The sequence below is a fragment of the Palaemon carinicauda genome, chromosome 21, assembly GCF_036898095.1.
Source record: "Palaemon carinicauda isolate YSFRI2023 chromosome 21, ASM3689809v2, whole genome shotgun sequence".
Classification (NCBI taxonomy): Eukaryota; Metazoa; Arthropoda; class Malacostraca; order Decapoda; family Palaemonidae; genus Palaemon; species Palaemon carinicauda.
Genome location: NC_090745.1, coordinates 16,293,786 through 16,306,455, shown reverse-complemented (window position 1 = coordinate 16,306,455; position 12,670 = coordinate 16,293,786). Strand labels below are relative to the sequence as shown.

General features: G+C 43.6%; 1 protein-coding gene across 2 annotated transcripts in view; it reads right to left on the bottom strand.

Annotated features, from left to right (window-relative positions):
• Window positions 1–12,670, bottom strand: part of LOC137615189 (dynamin-binding protein-like) — a 228,203-nt gene that overhangs the window by 179,141 nt on the left and 36,392 nt on the right. For both annotated transcript variants that reach the window (XM_068344831.1, XM_068344832.1), the window contains exon 4: window positions 8,664–8,782. In XM_068344831.1, coding sequence (XP_068200932.1) covers window positions 8,664–8,782 — 119 coding nt within the window. The remainder of the gene's footprint in view (window positions 1–8,663; window positions 8,783–12,670) is intronic.

The window sequence follows — 12,670 nt, the reverse complement described above, 5'->3', positions numbered from 1 at the left end:
TTAGCAGTTATTCAAAATAACAAACATAAAATAAATATGTACCTGGTAAGGAAGTCGACTTGAACCACTACTCTGCCTTTTTAAGTACGTCTTCCTTACTGAGCCTAGCGATCCTCTTAGGATGCTGAGCGACTCCTAGGTGCTGAAGTATGAAGGGCTGCAACCCATACTAAAGGACCTCATCACAACCTCTAATCTAGGCGCTTCTCAAGAAAGAATTTGACCACCCGCCAAATCAACCAGGATGCGGAAGGCTTCTTAGCCTTCCGGACAACCCAGAAATATTTCAAGAGAAAGATTAAAAAGGTTCTGGAATAAGGGAATTGTAGTGGTGGAGCCCCCACCACTACTGCACTCGTTGCTACGAATGGTCCCAGAGTGTAGCAGTTCTCGTAAAGAGACTGGACATTCTTAAGATAAAAGACGCGAACACTGATTAGCTTTTCCAAAAAGTTGCGTCGATTATATTCTGCAGAGATCTATTTTGTTTAAAGGTCACGGAAGTTGTGACAGCTCTAACTTCGTGTGTCCTTACCTTCAGCCAAGCTTGGTCTTCCTCATTCAGAAGGGAATGAGCTTCTCGAATTAACAGTCTGAAAATAATAGGATAAAGAATTCTCTGACATAGGCAAAGATGAATTCTTAACTGAACACCATAAAGCTTCAGACGGGCCTCGTAAAGGTTTTTAAAATAGAACTTAAGAGCTCTTACAGGACATAATACTCTTTCTAGTTCATTTCCAACCATACGATAAGTTTGGAATAACGAACGATATTGGTCAAGGCCGAGAAGGCAGCTCGTGTTTGGCTAGAAAACCAAGATGTAGAACATGTAGCCGTTTCGGATGAAAATCCGATGTTCTTGCTGAAGGCATGAATCTCACTGACTCTTTTAGCTGTGGTTAAGCATATCAGGAAAAGAGTCTTAAAGGTGAGATCTTTCAGGGAGGCTGATTGAAGTGGTTCGAACCTGTCTAACATAAGGAATCTTAGAACCACGTCTAAATTCCAACCAGGTGTAACCAAACGACGCTCCTTCGTGGTCTCAAAAGACTTAAGGAGGTCCTGTAGATCTTTATTGTTGGAAAGATCTAAGCCTCTGTGACGGAAGACTGATGCCAACATGCTTCTGTAACCCTTGAAAGTGGGAGCTGAAAGAGATCGCTCTTTCCTCAGATATAAGAGGAAGTCAGCTATTTGAGTTACAGAGGTACTGGTCGAGGATACGGATACTGACTTGCACCAGTTTAGGAAGATTTCCCACTTCGATTGGTAGACTCTAAGGGTGGATGTGCTCCTTGCTCTAACAATCGCTCTGGTTGCCTCCTTCGAAAAACCTCTAGTTCTCGAGAGTCTTTCGATACTCTGAAGGCAGTGAGACGAAGAGCGTGGAGGCCTTGGAGTACCTTCTTACGCGTGGCAGACGTAGCAGGTCCACCCTTAGGGGAAGAGTTCTGGGAACGTCTACTAGCCATCGAAGTACCTCGGTAAGTTATTCTCTCGCGGGCCAGAGGGAAGCAACCAGTGTCAACTTTGTCCCATCGTGAGAGGCGAACTTCTGCAGTACCTTGTTGACAATCTAGAACGGAGGGAATGCATATGGATCTAGATGAGACTAATCTAGTAGAAAGGCATCTAAAAGAACCACTGCTGGGTCCGGGATAGGTGAGCCAAGTATTGAGAGCCTCTTGGACATCGAGGTTGCGAAGAGATCTATGGTTGGCTGGCCCCAGGTGACCCAAAGTCTCTTGCATACATCTCTGTGGAGGGTCCAATATGTTGGAATTATTGTCCCTTCCTACTGAGACAATCTGCTAAGACATTCAAGTTGCCTTGGAAGAAACTTGTTACTAGTGAAAAATCTAGACCTGTTGAACAGGAGAGGAGGTCACTAGCGAACTCGCACCATGTCAGAGAGTAGGTCCCTCCTAGCTAGGAGATGAACATCAAAGCAGGGAGTTGTCCGTGTTGACCTCCACTACTTTGTCTTGAAGGAGAGACCTGAAGCTTTTCCAGGTCAGACGTACTGCCAGAAGCTTCTTGCAGTTAAAATGCATTGTCCTTTGACTCGAGTTCCATAATCCCGAGCATTCCCTACCGCCTAAGGACGCACCCCAGCCTACGTCCGATGCGTCTGAGAAGAGAACGTGGTTGGGAGACTGAACAGTCAGGGGAAGACCCTATAAAAGGTTGATAAAGTCCTTTCATCAGGTTAGACCAGACTTATCTTCCGGAAACCGGGATCGAGACCGCTTCTAGCGTCTTGTCCTTTTCCAGTGAAGAGCTAGATGAAACCGAAGAGGACGGAGGTGTAGTCTTCCAAGTGACACCAATTGAACCACGGATGACAGTGTCCTAACCAGACTCATCCACAGCCTGACAGGGCCGTATTCCTTCTTCAACATCTCCTGGATGGATAGCAGGGCTGGGGGTTGATCGTCTTGTCCAGCCATGTGCTCATCAGAGGGTTCCTCATCCGAAACTGATGAGGAAACGGCAACGGAGTGGGCAATGTCTGACTCGCTGAATCCGGTCGCACTGGTGGATGCGTGACGGAACCGGACACAAGATCATGGTACTGCTGCACAGTCTGTGAACTGTCAACCATGGGGATGCGAGGAAGTACAGCGACAACCCGAAACTGTCTAGACTGTCTGGGTAGTGCAGACAACCCCTTATCGGGTTGCTGAGGTTGCCGCACTGCGTCACAACAAGTCACCTCTGCTGGTTGTTGAACGTCTTCCTAGTGACACACTGAACGTCCACAACCACCTCCGAGAGTAGCTTAACGTCAACGTGCGACTGGCCACCCACACTGGGTCGCACCGGTGGAGGAACCATCTCAACTGGCGGACGTGAGTAGGATACCTCAGCGTCAACAGGGTGTACAACCAACCGGTAGGAAGGTCGTTGGCAAGAAGGTTCTTCTCCGTAAAAAATCCTCTATCAAGGACTAAGCTTGGACTGCATGTCTTGCAACAAAGCCCAAGGTCTATGGGAGCAGGTGTGGCGACAGACGGGGTTAGCGACTGAAGCGGAACCATTTACCCTCCCTGGAAGCATGTTATGCTTTAATTAAAGTCCATAGGAGGCTAAGCAGCTTAAGGCTCCTCTCCAAATGACAGAGTCCTCAAGGGAATATCAGAAGGAGGGAGAACAGCACTTTCTCATCTACAGGAACCATGTCCGAGAAAAGCTAGGTTATCTCAGTGAGGGTTTCACTGGTGCAAAAGCAGCAGACCAGAAGGCAACGTTATGAAACTGCTTGACAGTCTGTGAACTGTCAAAAACTGAACTGTCAACCACAACAGGAGCGTGAGGACATACAGCACTGGTGTATTAGTAGCAGACCAGAAGGCAACGTCATGTAACTGTTTGACAGTCTGTGAGTTGGCAACAACCAAAGTTGTGTGGGGAAGCCTCAATTCCTGACTGACTAGTTGCTGCGGGCGAGTGGCGGTAACCACAGTGTGTTGCGGAGGCTGACACACCGTGTCAAAACACGGCAGCTTGTGGTAGCTCACGCACGGCAAAGGAGTGCTCCGTGTGTCTGTGGGAGTCATCATACATCTGGCAGGGTTGACTGTGCATGGGTGGAGGAGCTCTCACAACAAGAGTGTGGGAGCAGGAAGCCATGCCGGGCGCACAACCGTGGTAGGTGTAGGCCCACGGGTGCATCGTCAACCTTCTCCGCAGTCGGAGTGTGGGAGGTGGCAACAACAAAAGCGGAGTGTTGGTGCGTGGGAGGGACTGCCGTGGGTTGCGGAGCATGCCGTATGGGATGCGGAGCATGCCGCATGGGTTGCGGAGCATGCCGCATTGTGTCAAAACACGGCAGCTCTACAGCACCTTCCCACTGCTGATGCGGTAGCTCACGCATGTCAATGGAGGGTGCAGCATGAACATGCGTCTGGCAGGGTCGACTGCGCATCGGAGGTGGAGCTCTCACAGGTGGAGTGTGGGAGCAGGCAGCCGCAGTATCTGCTGAGCGCACAACCGTGGCAGGTTGTAGATTAACAGGTGCATTGTCAACCTTCCAGCACGATACTCCTGCATGAAGGAGCAAGCTGAGACTGTATAGTCTGCAGCATGGACCACTAGGGTCTATGAAAGACGGCAACAAATGGAGCTACTGTCCGTTGTGACTGAGGGTCTAAAACAGCTGGTGCGGCAACAGACGGAGTTACTGCCTGTTGCGGTACCACTTGCCTCTCTTGGGAGGTGTGCAGTCGTCGGATGACTGGAGCGAGTCCGAACTGACCCAGTGGCTACACCTAGGCCGTTGGACTTGCGCGGAAGAGACCGACTTGCACTTAAAAGCTGCAAGATTTGGTCCATGGTTTCTGCGAGAAACCTCTTCCGCAGACGAGGAATAAATGGGCTCTCTCGTCTTTGTGTGGGTGGGGTGATCACGTCGGCAACGTGTGTAGATACACCCGAAACCACGGAGGGAAACGTCTGTTCGTCGATCAAGACCTGTGGAACCCATAAGTCCTTCGACATTACTTCTCCCCTGGGCTTGGGAGCTTGTAAGAGGTATCGGACTAGGTGAACAACTGGCACGAACAGACGAACCCTCGAACGCAACACTGTAACACTTTGCGCATATCACTTTATCACTTTTGATTTTCTGTTTGCACTAATTTCACTGAACTCGAAACTTTAAGTGATTTGTACCTGAAACACGCAATCCTATCCTTCATTAAAAGGTAGTACAGTGATACCTCGGTAGTCGAACGACTCTATACTCGAACAATTCGGAGTTCGACCAAAATTTTCGAGAAATTTTTGCTGCGGTGCTCGACCAAAAATTCGGTACTCGACCAGCCGAACACGTGACGACCGCATGGGCTTTGTGATGATCGCGCCATCTCGGCCACTCTCGCTTGTTCGGGAAGCATCAGTTCTCTCGAGAGCGTCACTCAGACAACGCGCGATCAGCATTCGTTGTGATTTAGTGATTTTCAGTGCTTTTAATTGCTTTTTTAGCTTTCATAATGAGTCCCAAGAAAGTAATGAGTGTTAAGGGGAAGGAGAAGAGGAAAACAGTGCGAACAACGATCGAGTTGAAGAAGGAAATTATAGCGAAATATGAGAATGGTGTACGAGTGTCCGATTTAGCGGTAGAATACGGAATGGCGAAGTCGACCATTTCTACGTTTTTAAAGCATAAAGAAATGATTAAGAAGGCGAATGTTGCAACGGGAGTTACGGCGGTAACTAAGCAAAGGCCACAAGTGATTGAGGAGATGGAAAAGTTGCTTTTAATATTTATTAAAGAAAAACAGTTGGCCGGGGAAAGTGTTAGTGAAGCGTTCATTTGTGAAAAAGCGTTGCATATCTATGAAGAATTAGTGAAGAAAAGTCCGAGTACCAGTGAAAGTGATTCATTTACATTTAAAGCGAGCAGGGGTTGGTTTGAAAAGTTTCGTAATAGAACAGGTATTCATCGTGTTACTAGGCATGGGGAGGCAGCTAGTTCGGATCAAATTGCAGCCGATAAATACGTGGGGGAATTCGATCGGTACATAAATGAACAAAATTTGATCGCACAACAAGTCTTTAATTGTGATGAGACTGGGTTATTTTGGAAGAAAATGCCAGCCAATACGTACATTACCAAGGACGAGACGAAGATGCCAGGTCACAAGCCAATGAAAGATAGGCTAACATTGTTGCTGTGTGCAAATGCAAGTGGCGATTGCAAGATCAAACCCTTGTTAGTGTACCACTCGGACAACCCCCGGGTGTTCAAACGAAATAATATTTGTAAAAGTGCACTACCAGTTATGTGGCGCTCGAACACTAAATCTTGGGTCACAAGACAATTCTTTACTGAGTGGATAAACGAAGTGTTTGCCCCCCAGGTTAAGGCTTACCTCATTGAAAAGAGCTTGCCAATGAAATGTCTTCTGGTTATGGACAATGCTCCTGCACATCCTCCAGGTCTCGAGGATGACTTGAAAGAAGAATACAGCTTTATCAAAATCAAATTCTTGCCCCCCAATACTACTCCCATACTCCAGCCCATGGACCAACAGGTCATTTCAAACTTCAAAAAACTCTATACCAAGGCCCTTTTCAGAAAGTGTTTTGAAGTGACCAGTGACACGAAGTTGACCCTAAAGGAATTCTGGAAGGAACACTTCAGCATCCTCAACTCTGTTAACATGATTGACCAAGCTTGGCGAGGTGTGACCTATAGGACATTGAACTCTGCCTGGCGTAAGCTGTGGCCATCATGTGTCACAGAGAGGGAGTTTGAAGGTTTCCAACCAGAGGCGGGTCCAAGCACTGCTACCCCTGTAATTTCTGATGACACTGATGTCGTTGAGGAAATTGTTGTCATGGGCAGGAGTTTGGGGCTTGAGGTCGACAAGGATGATATTGATGAGCTTGTAGAAAGCCATTCTACCGAGTTGACTGTGGAGGAATTGTTGCACCTGCAACAACAACAGCAGCAGGATCTGATTGTGGAGCAGGAATCTTCAGAAGAGGATGAGGTAAGGGAGGATGTTCCAAGTTCTCTCATCAATGAAATTTGTTCCAAGTGGGCAGATGTGCAGGCTTTTGCTGAAAAATACCACCCAGAAATTGCAGTAGCAAACCGGGCAGTGCATATGTTTAATGATAGTGTCATGTATCATTTTCGAAGAATACTGCAGAGGAGGAAGAAACAATTAACAATAGACCAGTTTTTCACAAAAGAAAAGAAAGCTGCTACATCAAAGCCTGTTTCTCCTCCAAAGAAGAGACAAAGAAGAGAAGAAACCCCTGAAATAGATCTGCCCACCCTTTCATTGGAGAGAGAAACAACTCCTGAAGGAGAACTACCCCGCCACATCATGGAAGGGGACTCTCCTTCCAAGCAGTAACCTCCCCCTTCCATCCTCTCCACATCCATCCCTGTATGCCATCGAACCGCTGCTCAAAGGTATGTTCACTACAGTACAGAAAATGGTTTAAAATTGTTTTATTTTAGTACAGTAAATGGTTTAAAATTGTTTTATAGGATTTTCTGACCAATTTCATACACATTTAGATAATTATTGTTGTTTAGGTACACGTTTTATTAATATTTTGGGCCTGTTCGAGTGCTTGGGAACGGAATAGAATATATACCATTATTTCTTATGGGGAAAAAAAATTCGGTACTCGAACAAATCGGAGGTCGAACACGGATCTCGAACGGATTATGGTCGAGTACCGAGGTATCACTGTAATTGCGAAAACAGTTTTACAATGTAACAGAAAAACATAATGAAAGATAAAGAATTCAGTGGCTGGAAAAGAGACTAAACACTAGATCAAATAAACTACGTTTAAAATCTCTCACCGCATAAAGCCTGGGAACAAGAATAAAACTCTAGAAACGTTTTACCTTCTTCCCCTATAGCGACTAGGGAGAAGAGTAAAGAACGAGAACAACGTTTCCCGCTTGAACGAAACGTTTATTCTCCTCTCTCTCCCTCCGTCTCTATCTCTCTCTCTCTCTCTCTCTTGACTTAGAACCTGAGAGATGAGCCCAATTATATATCGTTAAAACATATTATTTGTTAAAGGAAAAAAAAAAACTGAAAGGTTTCCCAAATAAAAAGTTCCTTTATTAGAATTAAAACCATTTAAGCTAAGAAAGAATGAACGAAACGCTAGAATCGGTTTACTCTTACTGCAACGTGAAACCGTGAAATACTCTCTCTCTATCGTAACGATAGAGCGCATGTTGAACGTTCTGAACGTCAACAACTGCGGAGACTAAACTAAACGTTAGTTCATCTTTGAAAACAGTACGAGACTATCAAAGAAATTCTTTCAAAAACATAAAAAATTAAAAATAGCATAAATTCTTAAAAGGAAATACGATATGACGGGCTCAATGTTAATTAACTTCGGTTCCAAGTAAGGACCGCCTACTATTAGGAAAGGTCGCATATAAACAAACATAAAAATTAATTTTTATAAGTTTATAATAAATGGAAAGTTAATCGAAGAGGCCTATAAATGGCGGAGAGATATAAAATAAATCTATAACTTTGTTAAGCAAAATACCAAAAACCTAAACACACTTCCGTCTAAGGGAAGGGTCGGTCATTAAAAAGTGAAAGAGAGTCTATACTCTCTTCGTCACCAACACTTCCGTCTAAGGGAAGGGTCGGCCATTTAAAAGTGAAAGAGAGTCCATACTCTCTTCGTCACCATAATTAATCTATCCAAAACAAGTTCAAGTTTTGAAATGAAGATAAAACCCCTGCATAGCGAAAGCTCAAAACTGGAATAGTGTACTTCACCAAAAAGTTGTGAAAACAAATCCAGTTAAGGACGGCGTATTAGTAGGTCTTGCCGGTGGCACGACAGAGGAAAAATTGAGTTCTTGTTGACAAGAAGTACTTGAGTACCTGCTCACAGATGGCGCTGTTGTGTACACCCCCACCTGTATAGCGATCGCTGGCGTATCCCGACCTTAGATTTCTGTCGGGCAACAGAGTTGACAGCTACATGATCATCGGGTAAGATTAATATTGAAAAATGTAAATTACCTTGAAATTTCTCATTTGATTCAAAGTTTATAAAACCATAGCATACCTCCAGGATATTTTACATCTCTATGTCCCCCTACACTATGTATGGTCATAATTTCCACTGATGAGCTTTCGATAACTTACCTCAAGTATATCCTCATTAACTTTCCAAACAAAGTTCAAAGGGAATATTCCTTTCTTTCCAAAAACTTCTCCGCACCACCAAGCATCGTCTATTGGATTCAATCCAATAATAAAATCACCTGAAAAGAGGAAGACTTGTCATAACAATTTATCATATCATATCTGTTTAACTATAAAAAAAAATTGCGATGTTTGTGATTTTATTTAACTTACTAAAATAAACTTGTTACCAATATGATTGATTACAGAGTTAACATAACATGCCCATGGCATAACTCTGTATTTCCTTTTAAGTCCTTAATGTTACTTTCTATATAAAGGTTTGCTACAATTTTCAAATGCATAAATATATATATATAGTACATTGAGAACATTTTTTTTGTAATGTTAAACAGGAATATCTATAATGAAAATTATAGGTGAAGCAATAAAAATAGATTTATATTATATTGCCTTCATAGGGTCTTTACAGAATTTCTTTTATAAAATCAATGAGAAAGTGGTCCTCATAACTATATTCAAAATCCCACACAAACACTTTCAGATGTATAGTTGGGCACAGTAATTCCTGGTACACCTCGCTCTAAAGAAGTGCACCCAGCCACATCTATACTGTTTGGCAAGTTCCTGTGTCTAGGCCTGCCAACCACCTCTGCCATCTCTCGCTAAAGTGTATGTTTGGTTACTCACCGCAAAGTAAGGGTGTGACAGGGTTCAGTTCTTTGGAGTGAGGTGTGCCAGGAATTCCTGTGTCCAACTGTACAATCCTGATAACCCTAGAAACCAGTGACATGGCTAAGTTGACAACTCCAAACCCCCTAAAAAATGACACCTAGAATCGTAGAGATAGATTAAGATATCAATAGGCTTGAGACTAAGGATGCTTCAGATGGTCCAAAGGGTGGTGGAAGGTATCTTCCAAGGCAGACTAAGGGTTCGAGACACAATGAAAAACATTGGGAGCTTTCTATTTAACAAGGTGCTGAACAGGTCCATCATCGGTGACCCCTACAACTCAAAGTGTCTTTCTGACGAGCAAGAATGCAGGGACCACTCTCTACTGTATCCATAACTTGTCTCCATCACCTGAGCTGGTCTGTCATTGCATTCCTCCAAGCCAGAATGTACCTGCCTGACAACTCTACAGCATGGTGAACTGCTCAGTGGTGCATCAGCCGAGAGAGAGGAGAAAGAGAAACAGTAGTTCGCTGATTGTAGACACAATTCACTATGGGAGAGTTGCCACTCGTCAACACCACTGCTCAGCATATTACCTATGACAAAAAGCCTTCAAGGTTAGGAATACTGCTTACACTTCCAGGATGTTGATGTGTAAATGATGGTTGCTGGCTGTTAACACACCTGCCGCAACTCACTTCCTTGGTCAGGGGTAAAGGATAAGGATGAGATGGTAGATCTATGGATGATAACCAAGGTTGTTTCAGAAATCACAGAAGCACACGCTTCGCCCGGAATGAAAAGTGACCAAAGATGACCTACCAATGCCAAATTAGCTGTCCTGGCTATGACATGAACTGCGCTGTGACCTCCACGAACCTGGTGAGGGTAGAGTCTGAAATAAATATTCTTGTTGCTGCAATTTCTATCAGATTGCACAGGTACCCTGTCATTTACTTGGGCTAGAGATTAGATTTCGGTATTTGAATATTTCTAAGCAATAAGGTCATGCAAAGATTGAATAGCCAATATTTTGTCACTTTCATCATCTGTCTCTGAGTTTTCTTCTTCCTGCATGGCAGGATGTGCCAATTGAAAATCAGCTGATTTCTTGGTCTGTTCACCCTCTGAAAAGGGGGCTGCTGCACATTCACCAAAATTACTCGTTTCGGCCTTAAATGTGCTAATGCCTACATTTACCATGTTAACATTAGTTTCTGATGAGCTAATGGACGAGCTTGCAAGTGAATGGTTTTTAGAAGAAAACTGCAATACATGGTAATTTTCATGTTACTTAGTCCTTAGCAATGCACTGGGCACCATTTGACCAAATTCAAAAGGAAAAATATTTCTTACAGAAAAAAAAAAGTTGAATCTTCATTCACCATATCAGAATTTGAAGGAAATATATGATACTCCATGCAATTCACAAAGATAATATGAGTGCAGTATGCAAACAATCTGAAAAATGTGATCAGTGGCAGTTAATTCTAATATCCAGGCCTTCTCCATCATGAGGCTCATGAAGCTCAATACTACACAGTATTCTAGAAGTTTTATTCCAAGTTGTGGAATGATCTTCCTAATCGGGTAGTAGAATCAGTAGAACTTTAAAAGTTCAAAGTTGGAGCAAATGATTTTATGTTGACCAGGCTGACATGAGTCTTTTTATAGTTTATATATGACATATCTGTTTTTGACGTTGTTAATAGTTTATATAGGACATATCTGTTTTGACGTTGTTACTGTTTTTAGAATGATTTATTGTTAATTTGTTCTCATTTATTTTTTTATTTCCCTATTTCCTTTCCTCACTGGGCTATTTTTCCCTATTGGAGCCCTTGGGCTTATAGCATCTTGCTTTTCCAACTAGAGTTGTAGCTTGGCTGGTAATATTAATAATAATAATAATAATAATAATAATAATAATAATAATAATAATACCCCAAAGTAACTAAAGAGGCAAAAAGTATCTTGCGCGGCAGTTCTACGCTTCTTACCACTTACCGCTTGAAAGTTGCAATCCTTTGTTAAGGGAAAGTATTTATTAAAGAGAAAGAAATGGGAAAATCTTTGTAATTTTAAAATTTTACAGGCAACTGTCAATTAAAATGACAAATTTGGAGATAATTTGTATTTTTCCTAACGATACAAACCTTAGCTATTTATTAGGGGTATTACTTTCGGCGGAGCTGAAATGACGAGCCATAAAAATCTAGCGAGGGTTAACTACCCACACCGCTAGTTAGCAGGGCGTAGGGGGGGTAGCTTGCTACCACTCCCACTAACACACCGGTGATTTAGTTCACTTTGCTTGGAGGTAGGACTTTAAGGGGGATAGGGCTGGCGGGCAAGTTTGTATAAAAAGCTAAGGTTTGTATCGTTAGGAAAAATACAAATTACCTCCAAATTTGTCATTTGTTCCGTAAGTGGAATACAAACCATGCTATTTATTAGGGGTGACTCACCCATTAGGAAGGGTGGACGTCCCTGCCAATCTGGCTTTTGGCTTTACCCGGGGCTCCTTATCTGAGTATGTTAGTACTCAAATATAAGGAGTCCCTGCGCCTCGCTAAAACCTTGTTATGCAAGGTCCGCGGCCTATGCAAGCTGTGTGTTGAAATATGCAGGTGTGACTGTCTAGGTAAAGTTATTCCGAGTCTCTTGTAGGAAAAACTGTTGTAACCAAGACTTTCCCAATACCACCTAGCCACGGTATGGGGACGCAATAGTACTGTATTAGCTTAATACTAGGTGCACAAGGGAGCATGGTTTACCTGCAGTGGTTTGAGGTCAGCTTATGCAGAGAACCCAGGATGCTGCTTTCCCCAAGAGAGGGGAGGATGAAGAAAAGAACAAGAGCCAGTCAAATCTTTTCATTCACGCAGACTAAAACCAGGTAACAGTGCCCTCAAGCTTCTACTACTTGTCCAATAAGGAGCTTGAGGTATAAAACCAGCTGTTGTGCAACCACCACAGGACCGATAGAGATCGTATCGAGTTCCTGTGGGTCCCGTCTTGCAGGAGAAAGGTTGTTAAAGTCACCGGGAGCATTAACATCCTTTCTTGTAAAAACCTGCGTCACAGAGTAATCTGCTTAGAAGGCCCAGGGGCATAGCTATGCCCCTGACATCATGAGTCGTCATGTTGGGTGAGGCTCTGGATTCAGGGCATAATTGGTGACTCTGTGAATGCAACAAGGATGATGTTTTGGTGATCCTCCTTTAGTCTCTCCCAGTGCTGATGACAAGAGAAGGGACCCGGGTGGGCTGTTGCCGTTCTCTTAAGGTAGAGTCTCATACCTTACCCCGGGTATAGTAACGGATGAT